Source organism: Enhydra lutris, unplaced genomic scaffold (genome assembly GCF_002288905.1).
Source record: "Enhydra lutris kenyoni isolate GAN:26980312 unplaced genomic scaffold, ASM228890v2 scaffoldscaffold84, whole genome shotgun sequence".
Taxonomy (NCBI): domain Eukaryota; kingdom Metazoa; phylum Chordata; class Mammalia; order Carnivora; family Mustelidae; genus Enhydra; species Enhydra lutris.
The window spans coordinates 3,112,962-3,136,300 of record NW_019154168.1 but is presented as its reverse complement, the minus strand read 5'-3'; the positions used below and the strand labels follow the sequence as shown (position 1 = coordinate 3,136,300).

At 36.8% G+C, this 23,339-nt stretch overlaps 1 protein-coding gene across 11 annotated transcripts in view; it reads left to right on the top strand.

The window, feature by feature from the left end:
- The window catches only part of LOC111161349 (dynamin 1 like), a 51,953-nt gene that overhangs the window by 1,997 nt on the left and 26,617 nt on the right, over window positions 1-23,339 (top strand). For all 11 annotated transcript variants that reach the window (XM_022524949.1, XM_022524947.1, XM_022524944.1 and 8 more), the window contains exon 2: window positions 20,433-20,580. In XM_022524949.1, the coding sequence (XP_022380657.1) occupies window positions 20,433-20,580 (148 nt within the window). The remainder of the gene's footprint in view (window positions 1-20,432; window positions 20,581-23,339) is intronic.

Here is a 23,339-nt window from a genome sequence, read left to right as displayed (position 1 = left end):
AAAACCATCCTAGTAGTGATAGGTATATGCTGTGTCTGTATGTTGATGTTTGAAGTTACTCACAGGGGAAATTAGGTGTCATTGTTGTTTTAAGTATACTGTACATGAGGTTTGAACTTAAAACCCTGAGATCAAGAGTCACATGCTCTACTGACTGAGTCAGCCAGGCACCCGGGGAAATTAGTGTTTCAAAACTTGATTTAATGAAGTTTATCTCTGTTTATGTCTTTATTAGCTGAAATTCAATCCTTTATTATTCAGGTACAGAAGAAATAAGATTACAAACACTGTCTTTTTTCCCATATTTTCTACAGTATGTTGAAAATCTCTTTTACTTGAATATGAGTATATCACTACTTTGTCATCCATGCCATTTAATGTTTTGTACATTTATACAGCACATGCATTACATTCATATTATGTCTAGAATTCATTTATTATACAATAAATGAACTCATTCATTGTATAATAAATGAATTCCAGACATAATAGGTGTTCTGACAGATAAACTTCTCAGTAGTAGTGAAGATGTCTTCATAACACAGGTATAGTCACTATCTTACACATTACTTATATCTTAAATGGCTATTGGTCCCATTTTATTGAACTTTTTAAAACTGTGATTTGCAAACTTAGTGTATGTAAGGATTAGTTTGAAAATAAGTTCCTGGATTCCATCCCCAGAGATTTTGATTTTTTAAGTCTAAGGTGGGCTGGGCACCACAGGTGATTCTGATGCAGATGGTTCATAGATCCTAATTGAAAAGAATTTTAGTGTGTCTTTAACTTTAAAATGCACGAGACTAGAAAAGACAGGGAAGCTGAGCCTAAGGACCTACTACCATCCAGTAGCATGTTTAGCTTGGTGGCATTCTTGCTAATGTTTTAAATTTTGATTTTTAAAATTGCCCAAGTAATATTTCAAGCCTAGATTGTTGGAGGAGTTGAGAGGGAAACATGTTCATAGCTGTAGATCATTCACAGCTTTTACGGTTTAGCTAAGTAGTTTTCTTATTTCCCTAGCTGAGAGCATCTGTGTGGAAAGCACTGAAGAGGGGAGAGAAAAGGTTGACACTTTTAGACCATGGTGTATTTTGTAGGTGGAGGAGATAAGACTTAAACTTGGGAAATTTGATCACTATTTTTTAAGTTGAGAATTAGAAGGGTGAGCCCTCCCAAGTATGTAATCCAAACCACCACCCAGTATAGGAATCCCAGTACCCATGACATTTACCTGAGATGCTGGCTCAGAGTTGCTAGTAGGGAAATTTTCACTTTACCTTTTATTTCAGTGATCTCAGCATTCCACCTTTAGTAATTCAAAAAAGAATCTTGGGTTTTAAATGACCAGTTTGCCAACCAACCATTTGTTTCTTTTTAATTTAACATTTTAAAAATGGAAAGATAATTCATATAACATAAAATTCACCCGTGTAAAATTCAGTTTTAGTATACTCCCAGGTTATGCCACCATCACCCCTATCTAATTCCTGACTTTTTTTTTTTAAACATTTTTATTATGCAGGAAAGAATCTATACCCATTAGCAGTCATTCCCCATTTCACCCTCCCCGCCATCCCCTAGTAACCACTAATCTATTTTCTGTCTCTATGGATTTGCCTGTTTTGGACATTTTTTTTTTTTATGATTTTATTTATTATTTGACAGAGAGAGACACAGTGAGAGAGGGAACACAAGGGGGGAAGTAGGAGAGGGAGAAGCAGGCTTTCCACTGAGCAGGGAGCCCGATGCGGGTTTCTGTCCCAGGACCCTAGGATCATGACCTGAGCCGAAGGCAAATGCTTAATGACTAAGCCATCCAGGTGCCCCTGTTCTGGACATTTCAGTATAAACAATCATACAATATGTGGCCATTTTTGTCTGGCTGCTTTTGCTCAACAGGTTTTTTAGGTTCATCCATGTATTTAACTTCATTACTTTTTATGGCTAGAATTCCATTGTGTAGATATGCCACAGTTTGATTATCCATTCATTAAAGATGAATGTTGGTTTTTTTTCCCACTTTTTGGCTATGATGAATAATGCTGTGAATATTGTTTACAAGTTGTCCTGAGGACATGTTTTCAATTCTCTTGGGTATATACTTAGGAGTAGAATTGCTGGGTTGTTTGTTAACTCTTGTTTAAATTTGAGGAACTGCCACATTGTTTTTTGTTGTGGCTATTCCATTTTACATTTCCTCCATCAGTGTATGAGGGTTTCAGTTTCTGCACATCCTCCCCAACTGTTATTGTCTTTTTTAAAAAGTGCTAAATTGGGACACCTGGGTGGCTCAGTCAGTTAAGTGTCTGCCTCTGGCTCAGGTCATGATCCCAGGATCCTGGGTTGGAGCCCCTCAGCTCAGCGGGGGCTGCTTCTCCCTCTGACCCTCCCCCCACTCATGTTTCTGTCTCCCTCTCATAAATAAATAAGATCTTTTTAAAAAGTGCTAAACTATTCTAGAATTCTCTATTTTAAAAAAAGCACATACATCTCCCCTCCCACACTGCTATCTACATTTTAGTTCTGAAGTCTTGCCCTTTCCTGCTGGATATACCTTCATTTGTCTTGTGTTCATAGAGGTGATGATTTTATTACATTTAGTAATTTCGTGCTAGATATTGATCATAGTTTTCACTCGTGTATTGATTTCTTGTGAATATTCTTAGGTGAACTTATATTTTTATTGTTTTCCTAGTTTATATAGCTCATGTGTTGCTTCCTTTTTTTTTTTTTTAAGTTAAAAATGAGGTGAAATTTGTATAACCTAAAACTTGCCATTCAGAGACACAGTTCATTGGCATTCATCACATCCATGGTCTTGTGCAATCACCACCTCTTTCTAGGTCCAAAACATTTTTGTCACCCAAAAAGAAAACTCCATACCTGTTAAGCAATGACTTCCTATTTTTCATTGTCCTTTCCAGTCCTGGTAACCACCAGTCTTCTTTCCATCTTTGTGGACTTACCTATTCTGGATAGTTCATAGAAATGGAATTGTAAAATAGGTGATCAGTTTATGTCTGGCTGCTTTCATTACAAATAAAAAGTTAAAAAAAATAAGAAAAATACATTTTTATCTGTTACATTAATATCAAAGAATTAAGAGGTCTGTCTTATACAGTGAAAAATAAAAACTTAGTTAAAAACTGAATCAGGGGACGCCTGGGTGGCTCAGTTGGTTAAGCCGCTGCCTTCAGCTCAGGTCATGATCCTGGGGTCCTGGGATCGAGTCCTGCATTGGGTTCCTTGCTTGGCAGGGAGCCTGCTTCCTCCTCTCTCTCTGCCTGCCTCTCTGCCTGCTTGTGTGTACTCTCTCTCTCTCTGACAAATAAATAAAATCTTTAAAATAAAATAAAAACTGAATCAGTTTGGGGTAGTGTGTCATGAGTGAATATTTACTACATATTTCCAACTGGTGTTGGATCTGATAGCTTTTTTTTTTTAAGGTTTTTTTTTTTTTTAAAGATTTTATTTATTTATTTGTCAGAGAGGGAAAGAGCGCGAGCGAGCACAGGCAGACAGAGTGGCAGCCAGAGGCAGAGGGAGAAGCAGCCTCCCTGCCGAGCAAGGAGGCCGATGTGGGACTCGATCCCAGGATGCTGGGATCATGACCTGAGCCGAAGGCAGCCGCTTAACCAACTGAGCCACCCAGGCGTCCCGGATCTGATAGCTTTTTATCAGAGAGAAGAAGCTAAAAATATGATAAAGCCTTTTCAGTGAAAGGGTCAGTCTCAAAATATAAATCCAAAGCACTATAAATTTTTTTTAATTTTAAATTTATTTTTTTAATAAACATATAATGTATTTTTATCCCCAGGGGTACAGGTCTGTGAATCGCCAGGTTTACACATTTCACAGCACTCATCATAGCACATACCCTCCCCAATGTCCATATCCCCACCACCCTCTCCCTTCCCCCCTCCCCCCAGCAACCCTCAGTCTGTTTTTTTGAGATTGAGTCTTTTATGGTTTGTCTCCCTTCACCTTCTTTCATTTTTTCTTTTCCTACCCCCCAATCTCCCCACGTTGCATCTCCACTTCTTCATATCAGGGAGATCATATGATAGTTGTCTTTCTCCGATTGACTTATTTCACTAAGCTTAATACCCTCTAGTTCCATCCACGTCGTCGCAAATGGCAAGATTTTGGGGGTTTTGATGGCTGCATAGCATTCCATTGTGTATATATACCACATCTTCTTTATCCATTCGTCTGTTGATGGACATCTAGGTTCTTTCCATAGTTTGGCTATTGTGGGCATTGCTGCTATAAACATTCGCGCAAAGCACTATAAATTTTAATACAGTACACTTTGGAAGAAACTAAAAGATGATACTACGACCAGGGACACAAATCTCTAATCAAGAAATATAGATATAGTGAATCAATTTGGGGAATATGTGGGGATGAAAAAAGCAGAAGCATTGCAGTGCCAAGTGAGCCCTATTTTCAGAGCAAGCTGCCTGTGACTTGCCATACTGGAATTTCTGTAGCCACTCACCTTCCTGGAAAGAGCGTGAATATTGGGTATTTAAATCACTGGGAAAAATAAACACTGTTCTAGCCAGTTGTTGAGGAAAGCCAACCATTATTCGTAATAGGTAAAAATGAAAACTAAGAAACATGTTTTGATTGGTCTGTATGTGACTCTGTTGACATAATTTTTTGTAATTGAGATATAATTGACATATAGCATTTTATTAGTTTCGTGAGTGCAACATAATGATTTGATGTACATATATAGTGAAATGATCACCGCAGTAAGTCTAGTTAATATTCATCACCACACATAGTTGCACTTTTTTCCTTACGAAAACTTAAAATTTACCGTCTTAGCAACTTACACATAGAAATACAGTATTATTATCTATAGTCATCATACTGTGCATTATATTCCCAGGACTTACATTATTGGGAGTTTGTACCTTTGACCACCTTTACCCATTTCACCTACCCCCAGCTTCTGACAGCCAGTAATCTGTTCTCTGTATCTGTGACTTCTTTTTTGCTTTTGTTTATATTCCACATGTAAGTGAGATCATGTGGTATTTGTCTTTCTCTGACTTACTTCAGTTAGTGTAATGCTGTCAAGGTCCATCTGTTTTGTTGCAAATAGAAGAATTTTTCTTTTTTATAGCTGAATAGTATTCTGTTGCACATGCATATGTGTATTAGAGTAGTCTTTTAAGATCTTTTGTATTCTGTGGTAATAGTTGTAACATCTCCTCTTTTATTTCTGATTTCAAGTCCTCATTTTTGTTTTTGGTAAGCCTAGCTAAAGGTCTGTGTATTTTTTATCATTTCAAAACAACAGCTCTTGGTTTCATTGATTTTGTTTTGTTTTGTTTTCTTTTTAGTCTCTATTTCATTTATATCTGCTTTGATCTTTGATCTATTTCATTCCTTTCCTACTGATTTTGGGCTTAATTTAGTCTTCCTTTTCTAGTTCCTTGAGTTGTAAAGTTAGGTTGTTTATTTGAGATCTTTCTTGTTAATATAGGCATTTATCACTTATCACATATTAGATTCACTTGTTAATATAGGCATTTATCACTTATCACATATTAGATTCTCTGTTAGAACTGGTTGTGCTGCATCCTGTAAGTTTTGGTATGTTTTATCTTCATTTGTTTCAAGCTTTTTTTTTTTTTTCTTTTTTCATCCATTGGTTGTTCAATGGCATGTTGTCTAATCTCCACATATTTACAGATTTTTCAGTCTTGTGATTGATTCCTGGTTTCATACCATTGTGGTTGGAAAAGATTTTTGATATCATTTCAGTATTTTTTTTTAAAGATTTTATTTATTTATTTGAAAGAGAAATAGAGAGCACAAGTAAGCAGAGCAGCAGGCAGAGGGAGAAAGAGAAGCTCTCTGCTGAGCAGGGAGCCCGATGCTGGGCTCGATCCCAGGACCCTGGAAGTTACCTGAGCCGAAGGCAGCCGCTTAACCAACTGAGTCACCCAGGAACCCCTCATTTCAATATTCTTAAACTTACTAAGATTTGTTTTGTGGCCTGGTATATGATCTATGCTGGAGAGTGTTCCATGTGTGCTTGAGAATAATGCGTATTCTGTTAGTTTTGGATGGCATGTTCTCTGTATATCTCTTAAATCCATTTGGTCTAATGTGTTTTTTGTTTTTGTTTTTTTTTAAATTTTAAATCCAGTTCACTTAACATACAGTGTTATATTAGTTTCAGGTGTACAATGTATTGATTCCACAGTTCTATACATTATTCAGTGCTCTTCATAAGTGTACTCTTAAACCCCTTCACTTATTTCACACCCCCACCCCAATCAGGTAACCATCAGTTTTCTATAGTTAAAAGTTTACATATGAGTAACATCGTGTGGTAGTTGTCTTTCTCTGACTTATTTCACTTGGCATTATATACTTTCTAGATCAATCCATGTTATTATAAATGGCATGATTTCATTTTTATGGCTGAGTAATATTCCATAGTGTGTGTGTATCTATCTCTCCATCTTTCTGTCCATCTATCCTGTGTATACACACCACACCTTTATCCATTTATCAATCAGTGAAAACGGGCTGTTTCCATAATTTGGCTATTGTAAAGAATGCTGCAAAAGCTGAAAGGGTGCATATGTCTTTTCAAATTAGAATTTTTGTATTTTTCAGGTAAGTACCCAGTAGTGGAATTACTGGATCATATGGTAATTCCATTTTCAATTTTTTGAGGACCCTCCATACTATTTTCCAAAGTGCTGCACCAATTTGCATTTCCATCAACAGTGCACGAGGGTTCCTTTTTCTCCACATTCTTGTCAACACTAGTTGTTCCTTGTGTTATTAATTTTAGCTATTCTGACAGGAGTGAGGTGTGATATGTCATTGTGTTTTTGATTGGCATTGCCCTAATGAGTAGTGATGTTGAGCATCTTTTCGTGTGTCTGTTGGTCATTCCTATGTCTTTGGAGAAATGTCTGTTTATGTCTTTTGTCCATTTTTAATTGGATTATTTGGGGGTTTTTTTGGTGTTGAGTTGTGTAAGTTCTTTTATATTTTGGATACTAACCCTTTCTTGGGTATGTCATTTGCAACTATCATCTCCTATTCAGTAGATCAGCTTTTAGTTTTGTCAGTTGTTTGATTTGCTGTGCAGACTTTTTAATTTTGATATACTCCCAGTAGTTTATTTTTGTTTCCCTTGCCTTTGGAGACATGTCTAGAAAAATGTTCTTCTGACACATGTCAAAGAAATTACTGCTTGTGCTCTCTTCTAGGATTTCTGTGGTTTCAGGTCTCACATTTAGGTCTTTAATCCGTTTTGAGTTTACTTTTGTGTATGGTGTAAGAAAGTGGTCCAGTTTCATTCTTTTGCATGTAGCTGTCCAGTTTTCCTGGTACTATTTGTTGAAGGGATTATCTTTTTTCCCATTGCATATTCTTGCCTCCTTTGCCAAAGATTAATTGACCCAGGCTCTGTTTTGTTCTATTCCATTCTGTTCCATTGATCTATGTGTCTGTTTTTGTGCCAGTACTATACTGTTTGGATTAATGTAGCTTTGTAGTGTGTCTTCAAATCAGGATTGTGATAATCTCCAGTTTTGTTCTTCTTTTTCCACATTACTTTGGCTATTTGGGGTCTTTTGTGGTTCCATACAACTTTTAGGATTATTTGTTCTAGTTCTGTGAAAAGTATTTTGATATGGATTTGCATTAAATTTGTAGATTGCTTTGGGTAGTGTGGACATTTTAATAATATTTGTTCTCCCAAGCCATGACCATGGAATATCTTTCTCTTTTGTTTGTGTCATCTTTATTTTCTTTCATCAGTATTTTATAGTTTTCAGAATACAGGTCTTTCACTTCCTTGGTTACGTTTATTCTTTGGTATTTTACTATTTTGGGTACAATTGTAAATGGGACTGCTTTCTTCATTTCTTTCTGCTGTTTCATTATTAGTGTATAGAAATGCAACAGATAACTGTATATTGACTTTGTATTCTGCAACTTTCCTGAATTCATTTATCAGGTCTAGTAGTTTTTGAGGGGAGTCTTTAGGGTTTTCTATATAAGAGAGTATCATGTAATCTGCCAATAATGGAAGTTTTACTTTTTCCTTACCAATTTGAATGCCTTTTATTTCTTTTCTTGTCTGATTACTGTGGCTAGGACTTTGAGTATTATGTTGAATAAAAGTGGGGAGAGTGGACATTCTTACCTTCTTCCTGATCTTAGGAGAAAAGTTCAGCTTTTCCCCACTGAGGATGATGTTAGCTTTGGGTTTATCACATATGGCCTTTATTGTGTTGAGGTATGTGTCCTCTAAATCTACTTAGTTGAGTGGACTTTTTTTTTTTAAAGGTTTTATTTATTTTAGAGTGTATGAGACAGGGGAGCAGCAGAGCAGAAAGGAGAGGGAGAGAGAGAATCTCAGGCAGACTTCCCATTGAGCCTGGATCTCACAACCTTGAAATCATGACCTGAGCCAAAACCAAGAGTTGGTCGCTTAACCAACGGAGCCACCCAGGCTCCTGGTGAATGGATTTTTTTTACTTTGTTTACTTTGTTAAATGCTCTTTCTGCATCGTTAAAATGATCATGTGGTTCTCACCCTTTGTTGTGTTGATGTGATGTAGCACATTAATTGTTATGTGGATATCGAACCACCCTTGCATCTCAGGAATAAATCCCACTTGATTGTTGTGAGTGATTTTTTTCAGGATTTTACTTATTTGTCAGAGAGAGAGTGAGAGCACAAGCAGGGAGAGCGACAGAAGGAGACGCAGGCTTCTCATTGAGCAAGGAGCCTGATGTGGGACTGGATCCCAGGACCCTGGAGTCATGACCTGAGCTGAAGGCAGATGCTTAATCTACTGAACCAACCAGGTGTCCCGTGAATGACTTTTTTAATGTATTGTTGGATTCAATTGGGTAATATTGGGGATTTTTACATCTATGTTCATCAAAGATATTGGCCTGTAATTTTCTTTTTTTGTAGTGTTTTATCTGGTTTTGATATCAGGGTAATGCCGGCCTCAGAGAGTGAAGTTAGAAGTTTTCCTTCCTTTTCTATTTTTTGAATAGTTTGAGAATAGGTATTAACTCTTCTTTACATTTTTAGTAGAATTAGCCTGTGAAGCCATCTAGTCTTGGGCTTTTATTTGTTGGGGGGTTTTGGTTTTGGTTTTTTACCAGCTCAATTTTTTTTTTTCAAAGATTTTTATTTACTTATTTGTCAGACAGAGGTCACAAGTAAGCAGAGAGGCAGGCAGAGAAAGAGTGGGAATGAGAAGCAGGCTCCCTGCTGAGCAGAGAGCCTGATGTGGGGCTCAATCCCAGGACCCTGGGACCGTGACCTGAGCCGAAGGCAGAGGCTTTAACCCACTGAGCCACCCAGGCTCCCCACCAGCTCAATTTTGTTATGAGTAATTGGTTAGTTCAGATTTTCTAGTCTTCCTGATTTAGTTTTAGGGGATTGTATGTCTCTAGGAATTTATCCATTTCTTCTAGGTTATCAATTTGCTGGCATATTAATTTTTTTCTTTTTTGGTATTATTTTCATAATTCTTGTATTTCTGTGGTGTTGGTTGTTCTCTTTCATTTCTGATTTTATTTATGTCCTCTTTTTTTATGATTCTGGCTAAAAGCTTATCAATTTTGTTTTATTTTCAGAGAACTAGCTCTTGGTTTCATTGATTTTTGGGGGGGTATTGTTTTATTAGTCTATTTCATTTATTTGTGTTCTGCTCTTTATTATTTCCTTCCTTCTATTCACTGTGGGCTTTGTTCTTTTTCTAGTTATTTTAGGTGTAAGATTATTTCAGATTTTTCTTATTTCTTGGTGAGGTATGTATCACTGTAAATTTTCCTTTAAGAATTGTATTTTGCTGCATTAAAGATTTGGGTTATTATGTTTATGTTCTCATTTGTCTCCATGTATTTTTTATTTAAAGATTTTATTTATTTATTTGACACTCAGAGATCACAAGTAGGCAGAGAGGCAGGCAGAGAGAGAGGAGGAAGCAGGCTCCCCACTGAGCAGAGAGCACGATGTGGGGCTCGATCCCAGGTCCCTGGGATCATGACCTGAGCCGAAGGCAGAGGCTTTAACCCACTGAGCCACTCAGGTGCCCCTCCATGTATGTTTTGATTTCCTATTTGATTTCTTCATTGACCAGTTGGGTGGTTATTACTATGTTGTTTAGCATCCACTTGTTTGTGTTTTTTACCAGGTTTTTTTTTTTTTTTTTTTTTTTGGTAATTCATTTTTAGTTTTATACCTTTGTAGTCAGAAAAGATGCATATTTCAGTCTTCTTAACTTTATTGAGACTTGTTTTTGTAGCCTAATATGTGGTATCAACAAAAAGGCTGTGTACTCTGTTTTTGGATGGAATGTTCTGTATATAATTAGGTCCATCTGGTCAAACATGTCATTCAAAGACACTGTTCTTTGGGGTGCCTGGGTGACTCAGTTGGTTAAGTGTCCGACTCTTAATCTCAGCTCAGGTCTTGATCTCAGTTGGCTCACGTTCTTGATCTCAGAGTTGTGAGTTCAAGCCCCTGAACAAAGACACTGTTCCTTTAGTGAATTTCTGCCTGGATGATCTGTCCATTGATGTAAGTGGGGTCTTAAAGTCCTTTGTTATTATTGTATTACTAATTTTGTAATGGTAATAATACAAAATAATAAATTTTTTTTTAAAGATATTATTTATTTATTTGACAGACAAGAGATCACAAGTAGGAGAGAGGCAGGCAGAGAGAGAGGAGGAAGCAGGCTCCCCACCGAGCAGAGAGCCCGATGCAGGCCTCGATCCCAGGACCCTGGGATCATGATCTGAGCTGAAGGCAGAGGCTTAACCCACTGAGCCACCCAGGCGCCCCACAAAATAATAATTTTGTATTATTGTATTACTATTAATGTTTCCTTTTGTGTCTTTGCTTTATGTATTTAGGTGCTCCAAGTTTGGGTGTATAGATACTTAAAATTGTTGTATACTCCTGTGGGATTGACCTGTTTATCATTATGTAATGCCCTTCTTTGTGTCTTGTTAGAGTCTTTGTTTTAAAGTCCATTTTTGTCTGATAAAAGTATTGCTACTCCAGCGTTGTTTTTTTTTTTTCATTTCTGTTTGCATGGTATGTTGTATTCCATACTTTTTTTTTTTTCAAGGTTTTATTTATTCATCTGACCTCTGTCAGATGAATAAATAAAAAGTAGGAGAGAGGCAGAGAGGCAGGCAGAGAGAGAGGGGGAAGCAGGCTCCCTGCTGAGCAGAGAGCCTGATGCGGAGCTCTGATCCCAGCATTCCGGGATCATGACCAGAGCCGAAGGCAGAGGCTTTAACCCACTGAGCCCCCCAGGCGCCCCTGTTGTATTCCATACTTTAACTCAGTTTTTAATTTACTTTAGGTCTGAAGTGAGTTTCTTGTAGGTGTTGTATAAACGAGTCTTTTTTTTTTTTTTTTTTTAATCCATTTCACTGCCCTGTGTCTTTTGGTTAGTGGAGCATTTAGTCTGTTTACATATAAGATAATTATTGATAGGTGTGTACTTTTTGCCATTTTGTTCAGTTTTTTGTTTGTTTTTGTAGTTCTTCTCTGCTCCTTTTTTCTTTCTTTTTATTGATGATTTTCTGTAGTGTTACACTTGATTTTCTTTTTCTTTATTTTTAGGTTTGTAGTTACCATGAGATTCATATGTAGGGTCCTAAGTATATAGCAGTCTGTATTAAGTTGATGGTCATTTAAATTTGAACACATTAAAAAAAAAAACTTTTTTAGTTCCTCCTCCATGTTTTATGTATATGTTGTTAAATTTTACATCTTTTTTTCTTCATAATTTTCTTATTTCTCATTATGGCTTTTCTCCCCCCCACTTATAGAAGTCACTTTTCAGTTTTTGTAAGGCTGGTTTAGTGGCAATGAACTTCTTTAATTTTTGTTTGAGAAACTGTGTTTTTATCTCTCCAGTTCTGAATGAGAAACTTTTTTTTTATCTCTCCAGTTCTGAATGCCGGATATAGTATTTTTGGTTGTATATATTTTTTACTTTTAGCCCTTTGAATATATCATGCCACTCTCTTCTGGCTGCAAAGTTTCTCCTGAAAAATCAGCTGATAGCCTTGTGAGGTTTTCCTTCTCTGTAACTTTTTTCCTCTCCTGCTTTTTAAATTCTCTCTTTAACTTTTGCTATTTATATTATGTTGTCTTGGTGTGGACCTCTTGGGTTCATCTTGTTTGCAGCTCTTTGTGCTTCCTGAACTTGGATGTCTGTTTCCTTCCCTTGGTCAGGAAAGTTTTTAGCTATTATTTCTTCATATTGTTTTCTGCCCTTTTTCCCTTTCTCTTCTGGGAACCCTGTATTGTGAATGTTAATTTACTTGATGTTGTCCAAGAGATCCCTTAGCCTAATTCTCATCTTGAAAAATTCTTTTTTTCTTTTTGTTCTTCAGCTTGGATGCTTTCCATTACCCCGTTTTCCAAACTGCTAATCCAGTCTTTCGTATCTTCTTATGGGCTGTTGATTCTGTCTAGTGTATTTTCCATTTTAGTTAATATGTTCTTCAAATTTGATTACATATTTTTAGCATTTACTACCTCTTTATTGAAGGTTTCATTGAGTTCTCCCACTCTTCTCTGTAGTCTGGTGAACGTCTTTATGATCATTATTTTATTTTATTTTACTTCTAAAGATTTTATTATTTTATTAATTATTAATTTATTATTTGACAGAGTTAGGGAACACAAGTATGGGGAGTGGGAGAGAGAAAAGCAGGCTCCCCTCTGAGCAGGAAGCCTGATGTGGGGTTCAGTCCCAAGACCCTCTGGATAATGATCCAAGCTGAAGGCAGTTGCTTAACAACTGAGCCACCCAGGTGCCCCTATGATTGTTATTTTAAACTCTTTATCAGGCATATTGCTTATCTCTGTTTCATTTAGTTGTTTTTTTCTGAGGTTCTGTTCTGTTTTGTTTGGAGCTTATTCTTTGGTCTCCCATTTTGCTTGACTTTCATTATTTGTTTCCATGAATTGGGTGGGACAGCTACTTCTCTAAACTTGAAGGTGTGGTCTTGGGTATAATCATCCCCTGTGTAGACTGTGTGTGCTTGGTAACTTTGGCTGACTGGAGCAGTGTCTGGAGTGGGGCCCTGGGGCACTCTGTGGTGTGGCCTCCCTGGTGGAATGGCCAGCAAGGAATTGGGCATGGGCCTGGTGATCCAGGGGCCTTCCACTCGGAGGGTACTCTGGCAGCACAGTTGAAGATGAAGGGGGTGCAAGGTTGGGGGTCCCAGGTCTATCCCTACAGAGGGCACCCTGGTAGGGCAGCTAAAGCTGAAGTGGATATGAGCTGGTCCTTGGGTTCTCCATACAGAGGGTGCCCTGGCAGGATTGCTGAAGCTAAAGGGGGTACAAGCTGGTATGTCTGGGAGTACTTAGTGCAGGGGGTGCCTTGGCAGGGTGACTAGGGCCAAGGCTTGGTGGGCCAGGGTGTCCTGGAGCACCCTGTGCAGGGGGTGCCCTGTTAGGGTGACTGCAGATAAGATGCGGTGCAAGCCGGGGGATCTGGAGTGCTATATTCAGGGGACTCCTTGGTGGGGTGGCTGGAACTGAGGCAGCATGGGCCAGGGGTTCCTGGGGTGCTCCATGCAGGGGGTCCCTTGGCAGAGTGGCTGGATCCAGGCAGGTGTGAGCCAGGTAGTCCTAGAGTACTCTGTGCCAGGGGTGTGCCCTTGCAAGTGATGTGGGCCTGTGGTGTTCTGGGGTACTTGGTGCCTGTGTCACCTTGACATTACAGCTGGAGATCTAGTGAGTGCTGACCGAGGGTGTTGGTTTGTGCCACACTGGCTGATGTGGGCTAGAGACCCAGTACTCTCTGAGGTGGTAGGTTGGCTCTGGCACCTGGAACTCTGTTCCCAATTGCACTATCAAGGTGAAAGGTGAATGTAAACTGTGGCACTTGCCAGCTCCTCCAATCTGGAGAGAGTCCCAGCAGTTCCCCCACTATTTGGTGGTTATATGGCTGGATCTTTTATATACTAATTGCTTTAATATTATTTCTTAAGTAATTAATTTTTAAATTTCTTACCACTAGATATAATGTTAGCTGTGACTTTATTGTAGATATTTTTTATTGAGCTAAGGAAATTTCTATTCCTAGTTTACTGAGAATTTTTTTTTTAACGATTTTACCCATTTTTATTTGAGAGAGAGAGAGAGATAGCAAGAGATAGAGAATGAGCAAGAAGGAACGGGAGAATCAGGTACCCCACTGCGCAGGGAGCCCTCTGTGGGGCTCGACTCCAGGACCCCGGGATCATGACCCAAGCCAAAGGCAGTTTCCTAACTGACAAAGCCACCCAGGTGCCCCTACTAATTGCTTTTTTAAACCACAGTTTTTTGTTTGTTTGTTTTTCCTCTGTGCCCCTTCATACTATTCCTCCATACTGCAGTTCACAGTGTTGGGGGTAGAGGTTCCTTTCCTTATGGTGTCTGGTTTCTTCGTCTCTCTTGCCATTTTCTATGTGGCTTCTCTGTGTTTTGTGGTGTAGAAGCTATTCAGGCAGAAGTGCTGTATAATTAGGTGTAGATTTGGTGTGTCTGTGGAGGAGGTGAGTTCAGTATCTTAAATTGCTATCTTGGATGGGACTCTTGTTTATTGTCACTTTTTAAATTTATGGTATTTAATTGTGGTTTTATTATATCTCCTTGATGATTAACAAGTTTGAGCATCTTAACTTTTCTCTCGTCCTTTTGTGGTTTTGTTTTTGTGAATTTCTGTTCCTATCTCAGCTCATTATTTTCTATTAGCTTATTCATCTTTTTTCTTACTGATTTGTAGAAGTTGCTTTTGCATTTTGCTTACTAGTTCTTTGTCAGTTATAGGAATCACAAAAATTTTCCTCTTAATTTTTTTTTTGTATGAGTAAAAGAAATTACAGTTTTACTCTAGATGAATTATCAATTTTTTTCTCTAGTTTTTACATTTTATGTATTAGGGAGTTAGGAAGGTATACTTTAATATTCTCTAGTACTTTTTAAACTTTGAAATTCATTTGGAAATTTTTCTCCTTTATTTTGTTTTTTTCACAGCTTTATTGAGATGTTTATATACCATAAAGTTCACCCACTTGAACTGTATAATCAGTGGTTTTTAGCATGTCTATAGAGTATTGCAACCATCACCATAATCTAGTTTTAGGTATTTCATCATTCTAAAAAGAAACCTTGTATCCATTAGAGGTCCCTCGCCATTTCCCTCCATCCCCAGTGCTTGGTAGCCTCTTAATCTACTTTCTTGCCTGTTCTGGACATTTCATATAAACAGGATCAAATATTTTTCTGATGACTTCTTTCACTTAGCATAATGTTTTTGAGGTTCATCCATGTTGTAGCATGTGTCAGTACTTTATTTCTTTTCATGACTGAATAATGTTAAAAAAATGTATAATATTAAGCATTATACATGTGGGGCTTAATCGCAGGAGTCTGAGATCATGACCAGAGCTGAAAGTGAGAGTTGGACACTCATGCAACTGTGCCACCCCGGTACCCCTACAACATTTACAAGAAAATGAGTTTGCCATGTTTCTTTGTAAATCCTCCAATACCAATAAGTTGGGGATGAACCACAAACAGCTCCAAGACTTGTGTATTACTATCTATGTACAAAGAAGGTGGGAGCAGTGGAACGTGGAAGAAGAAGAGGGAAGCAGTGGAACATCAGATGAATCTGGGAGTCAAAAAATAGACAAAAAGCAATCACTGGAAATCGTGGATGGCCAGTTTAAGAAAGCCAGCTAAAACTGGGTGGGGTTTTGCACACACAGATAATGGGTGTGTGAGAGAGGTCTGTGGTCAAGTCTTAAGGGACTAGAGCATCTTTGTGAAACTTTGAAAACAAACCAACCAAAGCTTCTTTCCATGACCAATTCTCAAAAGTGCAAAAGAAATGAGAATATAACTGAGCATCGCCTGAAGAATACAGCAAAGGAAAGAGAAGATCCTGATAAAAGTGGTGGAGAGATAAGATATCAGAAAACAACTATATTTTTGAACACATTATGTATAGATGAGGGAGTTTTATGAGTGTGAAGTTAGAATAGCAATTCTAGGCCAAGCTTTTTTCTGAAGTTTAGAAAATGATTGTTGTCAAGTCTCACAAAGTTTTTAAAGAAAAATGAGACTCAGAATAGCAGCCCGGTAGACAAGAAAGCATACCAGAAAGACATATCCACAAAGCAGATGAAACAATTAGATATCAAGACAGAAGGCAAGACAAGACATAATCCCAACAAGGCATTACCAAAAAAAAAAAAAGGGTTTGTGTAAGGAAAAAATAAAAACTAGGTGATAGAACTTAGTAAAATATTAGAAATGAAAGAATATTTATTTTAAAAATGAAGGGAATGGAAGGAGTACAAGAGCAAATAAACATTATGGACAGTACCTTGAGAGAGAAAGATGAAAAGGAAAAACATTAAAAATAACGGTAAGAAATAGTTGTAAAACAAATTTGACAGAAGCTAACATTGAAAAGAGGCAGAGAAAATCCAACATATGTATAATGGGAGCACCGCCGCCCCCTCCCTCCCCCCCGCCTGGCCAATAAAGCTAGTAAGGGAACAGATACTAAAAATTTAACTGAATTAAAAACAGATTTGGAATTCCGTTTTGAAAAAGCACAACACATACCTGAGAACACTGACACGGAAACACCAACCTTGAGATATAACATTGTCTAGTAAATTATTGGACTTTAAAGGAAAAATAAAAAGCCCTCAGACATGTAGGCAAGAATTCACAAAGTCTCTTAGAAGGAGAATCAGATTTTTGTCATACCTTTCAAAAGTAACTGTTCAGGAGAGAAAACATATTTATGAGAAGACTTAGGAGAGAAGACACAATTTATTGTGGAAATTTTATGTCTTAAGATATTCAGGAGTGTATGAACCCAAGATTTTATATATAATCAAGCTGATTTTCAGGTATAAAAGGCCCAAAGTGTTACATATGTGTTAGAATTTGAAGAATATTGCTTCTACTAGCCCTCCTGAGGAACCTACTGAGAACGAGCATCAGAGAATCAAAATGACTAGAGAGGCATTAATATAAGGACTGATGTTATAATGACACTTGCAGAATCAGATGATGGCTAAAAAGGGGGAAAGTGTGGTCTACAGACAGGTGAGAAAGAGAATGGAGGGATTAAATACAAAACATTTAAAAAGTTATTTTCAGTTATCTTATTGGTGGTACCACTGGTAGTATTTGGAGACTCTGCAATGTGAAATAAAAGTGAATGAGTAATTGTGTATTATTCTACTTCTGTCATGAACTTTGTCCTTAAGAACCATGATTCTTGGTATAGAGGAAAAGAGACAACTTAGTTTGAAAAATGTATATTTGTGTATGGGATGGGTAGGGCAGGTGTTGGTAGCTGAGATAGAGAAATAAGCTAAATGTTTTAACTTGAGGAGTTTTTAAAAAGAGGAGAAGAGGGGGCACCTGGGTGGCTCAGTGGGTTAAAGCCTCTGCCTTCAGCTCAGGTCATGATCCCAGGGTCCTGTGATCGAGCCCCACATCGGGCTCTCTGCCTCGGCAGGGAGCCTGCTTCCTCCTCTCTCTCTCTCTCTCTGCCTGCCTCTCTGTCTACTTGTGATCTCTGTCAAATAAATAAATAAATAAAATCTTTTAAAAAAAAAAGAGAAGATAACCCCTCTTTTTCAGGGGAGGGAAGAAGTAGAAATTAACAGTATTAGAAAAACAACTACAAAATGAAATCAGTAAAAGATTTGACCAGTAAATCAGTTTAACAATCAACTGGAAAATTTGGTCAGGAGAAACAACATAAAGACAAAATATTAGAAGTAAGGAAAATGAACAGTTTCTGAGAATATTATAAGCAGTATGCCTGTAAATTTGAAAATTCAGGGAGTTAGATCATTTCTTTTTTTTATGGACAGGTTTTATCAAATGCATAAAGAACAGGAAATTTCCATGTTTAAATTATTTTAGAAAAGAAATGATAGAAATCATCCCATTTTTCTTTTTCTTTCTTTCTTTTTTTTTTTAAAGATTTTATTCGAGAGAGAGAGATTGAGAGAGAGAGATCACAGGCAGGCAGAGAGAAAAGGGGAAGCAGGCCCCCCAGTGCAGGGCTCTATCCCAGGATCCTGAGACCATGACCTGAGCCGAAGGAAGAGGCTTAACCACTGAGCCACCCAGGCACCCTATCCCATTTTTCTTACTGAGATGCATAAATTGAGACACTAAAACTTGGCATAATTTTCAATTTGACCATTCCACTCAACATTCCTTTTCTTTATCAGAGGGGACTTTTTTGGACAACATGAGTGAGCCCCTATGTCCTCTGGCATCTGATAGGATTTGGAAATGAGGATCCCTGGCAGGAATTGGAGAATAGAGGAGATTAAAATATTTATTCCTGTAGCTCATTCTCTGTAAGATGCCTTGGGTTGGCCCTCCCTCTTCTCAAAGTCCTAGTCTTTTCTTCAGGGCCTGTATAGGTGTTGAGAACTTGCCTGGGTTATTGTACTATCCCTTGTGATTTCTGTGAGCCTTATCCTCAGCTTTGTAAAGAGTCTGCTTGTAAATAAATTCTCCTTAAATTAACTAACTTGAGTGGGCCATCTGCTTTCTGTAGATTCTTTCTGATACAATAGATGAATTTAGGATTTTTGCTCTTGTGGAAAATATGAAAGTAAAAGTTGTATTAGTTTTGCCTAAGAAGAAGTATAGCACAGAAAAAATATTCCGTACAGAAAATATTGCATATAAAATTAAAATTATAACCATTTAAGATGTATTAAAGATTAGGGTTTTATGTATTATTTGTTAATTTGCTGTCCTTTAGTATTGTATTTATGTTAAGTTTCCTGAGTGTCATCATTGGATATGTTTATATAGAAGAATGCCCTTGTGAATGTTCTTAGAGATAGATATACTACAATATTTAGGAATGAAGTGTCATGAGTCATATATATATATAAAATTCTCAAAGAGAAAAAGAAAAAAGAAGTGGGTGTGTGTAATAGACATAACAGACATAAAGCACATGTCAAAAATTAATTGGTGCATCTTTATTAAGATATGAACATTCACTGTTAATATTCTCAAAACTCTTGTGGCTTTGAAATTTTCAAAATAAAAAGGGGAAATATTCAAAACAAAAAATGAAACGCATGGATAAACAGTTTTGTAAAACTAATAAGAAACATAAAATGCCAGCATTTGAACAATCACTGAAAAATACAGAAGGCCTTTAAACAAAATGATCCTTGACTTTAGTAATAAAGGAATGTAAATTTAAATGAGTTGTCATTGTTCATCTATCAAAGTAGCAAAGGTTAAGAAAAGTGATAATTCCAGTGCTGTTGGGGGCGCAGCAAATTGCATGGGAAGTATAGCTTGGTTCCTGCCATCTTGTGTGCAGTCTGACAGTATGTGAATACTTAAAATCTCTGTGCTCTTTAATCACAGCCATTTCATTTAATGTATAAAACTGATAAGGTAATATGTGAGTAAGGTTATATGTATAAAGCATGTGCACTGCAGTGTTGTTAATAGCAAAAACCACTTAAATGTCCAAGTCCGTGTTTAGCTTTACAAACAGTAGAATACTACTTAACTTTTAAATGCAGAAATTAGTATATTGATATGGAATATTATCCATGATTGCTACATTAAAAATAAAAGCAGGTTATAGAACTACCCCATTTAAAGTAATAAGTGCTCATAGGCATAATGTTACTTACCAGTATTATACAGGTTTTGAAAACCTGGTTGGGAGAGTATCGAAAAAGGTGGGAAAATTTTAGGAGAGTGGGACTTTATTTTTTAAATTTTGGCGGGGGGATTGTGGGACTTTATTTATTTATTTTTAAAGATTTTATTTATTTGACAGAGAAATAGCAAGAGAGGGAATACAAGCAGGGGGAGCGGGAGAAGGAGAAGCAGGCTTCCCGCTGAGCAGAGAGCCCGATGTGCGGCTTGATCCCAGAGCCCTGGGATCATGACCTGAGCGGAATGCAATGCTTAATGACTGAGCCACCCAGGTGCCCCGAGAGTGGAATTTTAATATTCTCTTTTTTTAATTATAAAGAAATAAAGCTCATATAATAGAAAATATAACTGAACTTTAATTTTATTTAAACATTTTTGCAATACTTTTTCCTTTAATTTCTTTGTATGGTGCTTTGTTAGTATAGTTTTATTGAGTTATAAAAAAAATCTGTAGGGGGGCACCTGGGTGGCTAGTTGGTTAAGCATCTGCCTTGGCTTGGGTCATGATCCCAGCGTCCTGGGATTGAACTTTGTGTTGGGCTCTCTGCTTAGTGGGGAACCTGCTTTTCCCTCTCCCTCTGCCTGCTCCCCCGCCTCCCAACATTCTCTGTGGAGAAACTAATTTTGCTCTTGTGTATTTTGTTTTCAGAGCAGTGGAAAGAGCTCAGTGCTAGAAAGCCTAGTGGGGAGGGACCTGCTTCCCAGAGGCACTGGTATTGTCACCCGGAGACCTCTCATTCTGCAACTAGTCCATGTTTCACCCGAAGATAAGCGAAAAACAACGGGAGAAGAAAATGGTAAATTTTAGAATTGAGATGAAAATTGTTTAAAAATTCTTCATTTTTGCTTGAAAAATTTGCTTAAAAATACATGAATTGATTAGACAAATCAGTGGCTATAACAAAAGCAGGAGTCCTGTAAAGAGAAGTGGAATGCATCATTTCTTTTGTGAAAAAAAAAAAAGTAAGTTGGTTTTTTTTGAGGACCATGAGTAGATTTGTTTGGAATAGTACCTTTTCGGTAATTCCCCTTATTAGTAAGCTGTCATTAATGCTTAGGGAGGATTTAGTGAGGTACTGGGTAAATAGGAATCAGTTATTTTATTTTATTTTTTTTTAAGATTTTATTTATTTATTTGACAGAAAGAGATTACAAGTAGGCAGAGAGGCAGGCAGAGAGAGAGAGAGAGAGAAAGCAGGCTCCCTGCTGAGCAGAGAGCCTGATGTGGGGCTCGATCCCAGGACCCTGGGATCATGACCTGAGCCGAAGGCAGAGGCTTTAACCCACTGAGCCACCCAGGCGCGTGGAATCAGTTATTTTAAAGAAAAAGTTTTTGTGTCTTTTGGAGTGTTTTAATAACTTTTTTTCCCTAGTGTTTAAAACAATGTTTTTATTTTTTAACTTTGATTTAGAAACTTAATCTAGGTTTTAGTTCAGAGATTTTAAATACAATTAAAATGACTTTGCTTTTCAGTACAGCAGTGTTATCTCACCTTCCCTTTTCTGGTCTTACCATGTACTTGCTAATTTTGAATCTTTTGCCCTTTAAGCTAATAAAATATTATTTTTAGAAAGAGTTTGATTATTTTATTTTTATTTTTTTTGCTATCTTTCTCTTTGCCAAGCCTTGCCTGCATAGCACATACTATTCTGATTTTTCAGATCCACCCATTCCTGCAATAGTAAATGTGGAATATTAAGAATAAGAAAATATACACTGTCCTTTATTGCAGTCCTTCTTTGGTTAAACTGAAAATATTTTGAGAAATGCTAGGTCTATAAATGGATATTAAATTGCTTATTAAGTATATGTCCTACTTATATTAGTGAGGTTGGAATGTTTGATGCAAATAATATATTTTATCTTCTTCAGTGTTTAGCTCAGACTTTCTGCCTTATTTATAAAACTGTAAAATGCTCTAATGAATACATTTGCAGCAGTGTACCATGTTTGTTACTTTTCTGCAGAGATCTGTTTACAGTGCACTTTCATTCTATTTCTTAGATTCTGATCTAAGAAGGGATGATAGTATTGATGAAATTGAAGTTACTTTAATTTGTATTTTATTTTTCCATTATTATAAGAGCGTTGGTGATGATAGCCTGATTTTTTTTTTTAAGGAAGTTAAAAAAAACCCTATTGTGATGTAGAAAGTTAATCACTGAAGCAGGTTAATGAAGTTGTAGGTGTTAACAAGTAATATTTTTGGATAAATTGCCAGAGGACATGTAAAAGCCTCTTAATTATATTAGGTAGTTTCTTGATATATTATTTATCACTTTGCATTTCTGTAATATTTCTGTATTATTGAAGAGTCTTGAACTTAGTCATTTTGGAGTAACCTATGGTTCAGCTTCATATATATAGAATAACACTTAAAATTTCATTCCCACTAAGTTATGTCTTCAAATCAACCAAATACCTTAAACTAAGACTTTAAGGAACCATATGGCATTAATTAGGTCTCTTTCTTTTAACTTTTTATTTTTTTTCAGTCACCATGAAAAGGGCAGATGATAGATACCATGCCTCACAGAAACTGTTTGCAGAGCTGGGCAGTATTTTGAGAAAAGGGTGTACGTTTCAGCTACACAAGTGTCAGTTCCTCAGTATCTCTGCTTGTATGTTCACTGTATTTTGTTGATGTCTCTTCTTGGTGGTGGTCAGCAAATCTGCATATCTTGACCTATATATATATATTTTCAAAGCTTAGTGCTTATATTTTATATAAAATGTAAAACCTCACTTAAAATGACAACTCAGTTACCCAGAACACAAAATAGATTAAATAAGTTTTGAGTATTAAATTTCATATGTCCTATTAATAACTAGCATAGTTCCTTAGTGTCTCACCAGAGCCTCTTTATCCTCAGTATGAACAGTCTACCTTGTCATAAATCATTGTAACCCAGAGAAAATCAGAAACAGTGAAGCAGATAAACAATTAGTTAGCCACAAGAGTATGAACTTCCTCCAGTCTGACAACCAGAGAGGAGAAAGGGAGGAAAACATAACCAGACGGAAAATTCAAAAAAGAAAAAATCAGTCTCTAACCATTTTGTATAGAGATTTATAGCCTCAGAGGCTTTGTTATATAAGAGAGGCCTACGTTAACAATAATAGATTTGTTTAAGAGCAGTGTGTTTTAGGATGATATGGAGTAGTATAATCCATTTTAGATACAGGTCCATCAAAACTGACTAAAATAAAGTATTTTAATGTTTAATAAGCATAATTTAGTTATCAGGAAATTTTATTCTATGTTGAGTCCTTCATTCTGCCAACCAGATAGGATAATTGAGGTGTCAATGTATAGAATTTCTTAGCTTGCACCCCCTTTTGCCAATGTAAAAGAATTTTCTGAAAAAAATCTTACCAAAAACATATTAATGCTGTTTTAGAGTAAGATGGTGGTTTAGTTTGAACTTCATGATTATCTTTCATATATTTTAACAAATAAATCAAGCTCTCCTCAGATTTCTTTTTAGGCAAAATCCAGAAGTAGCATGCTGATTAAAGACCAAAATTGTTTGTGTTCTTTTAAATTCAGTATAT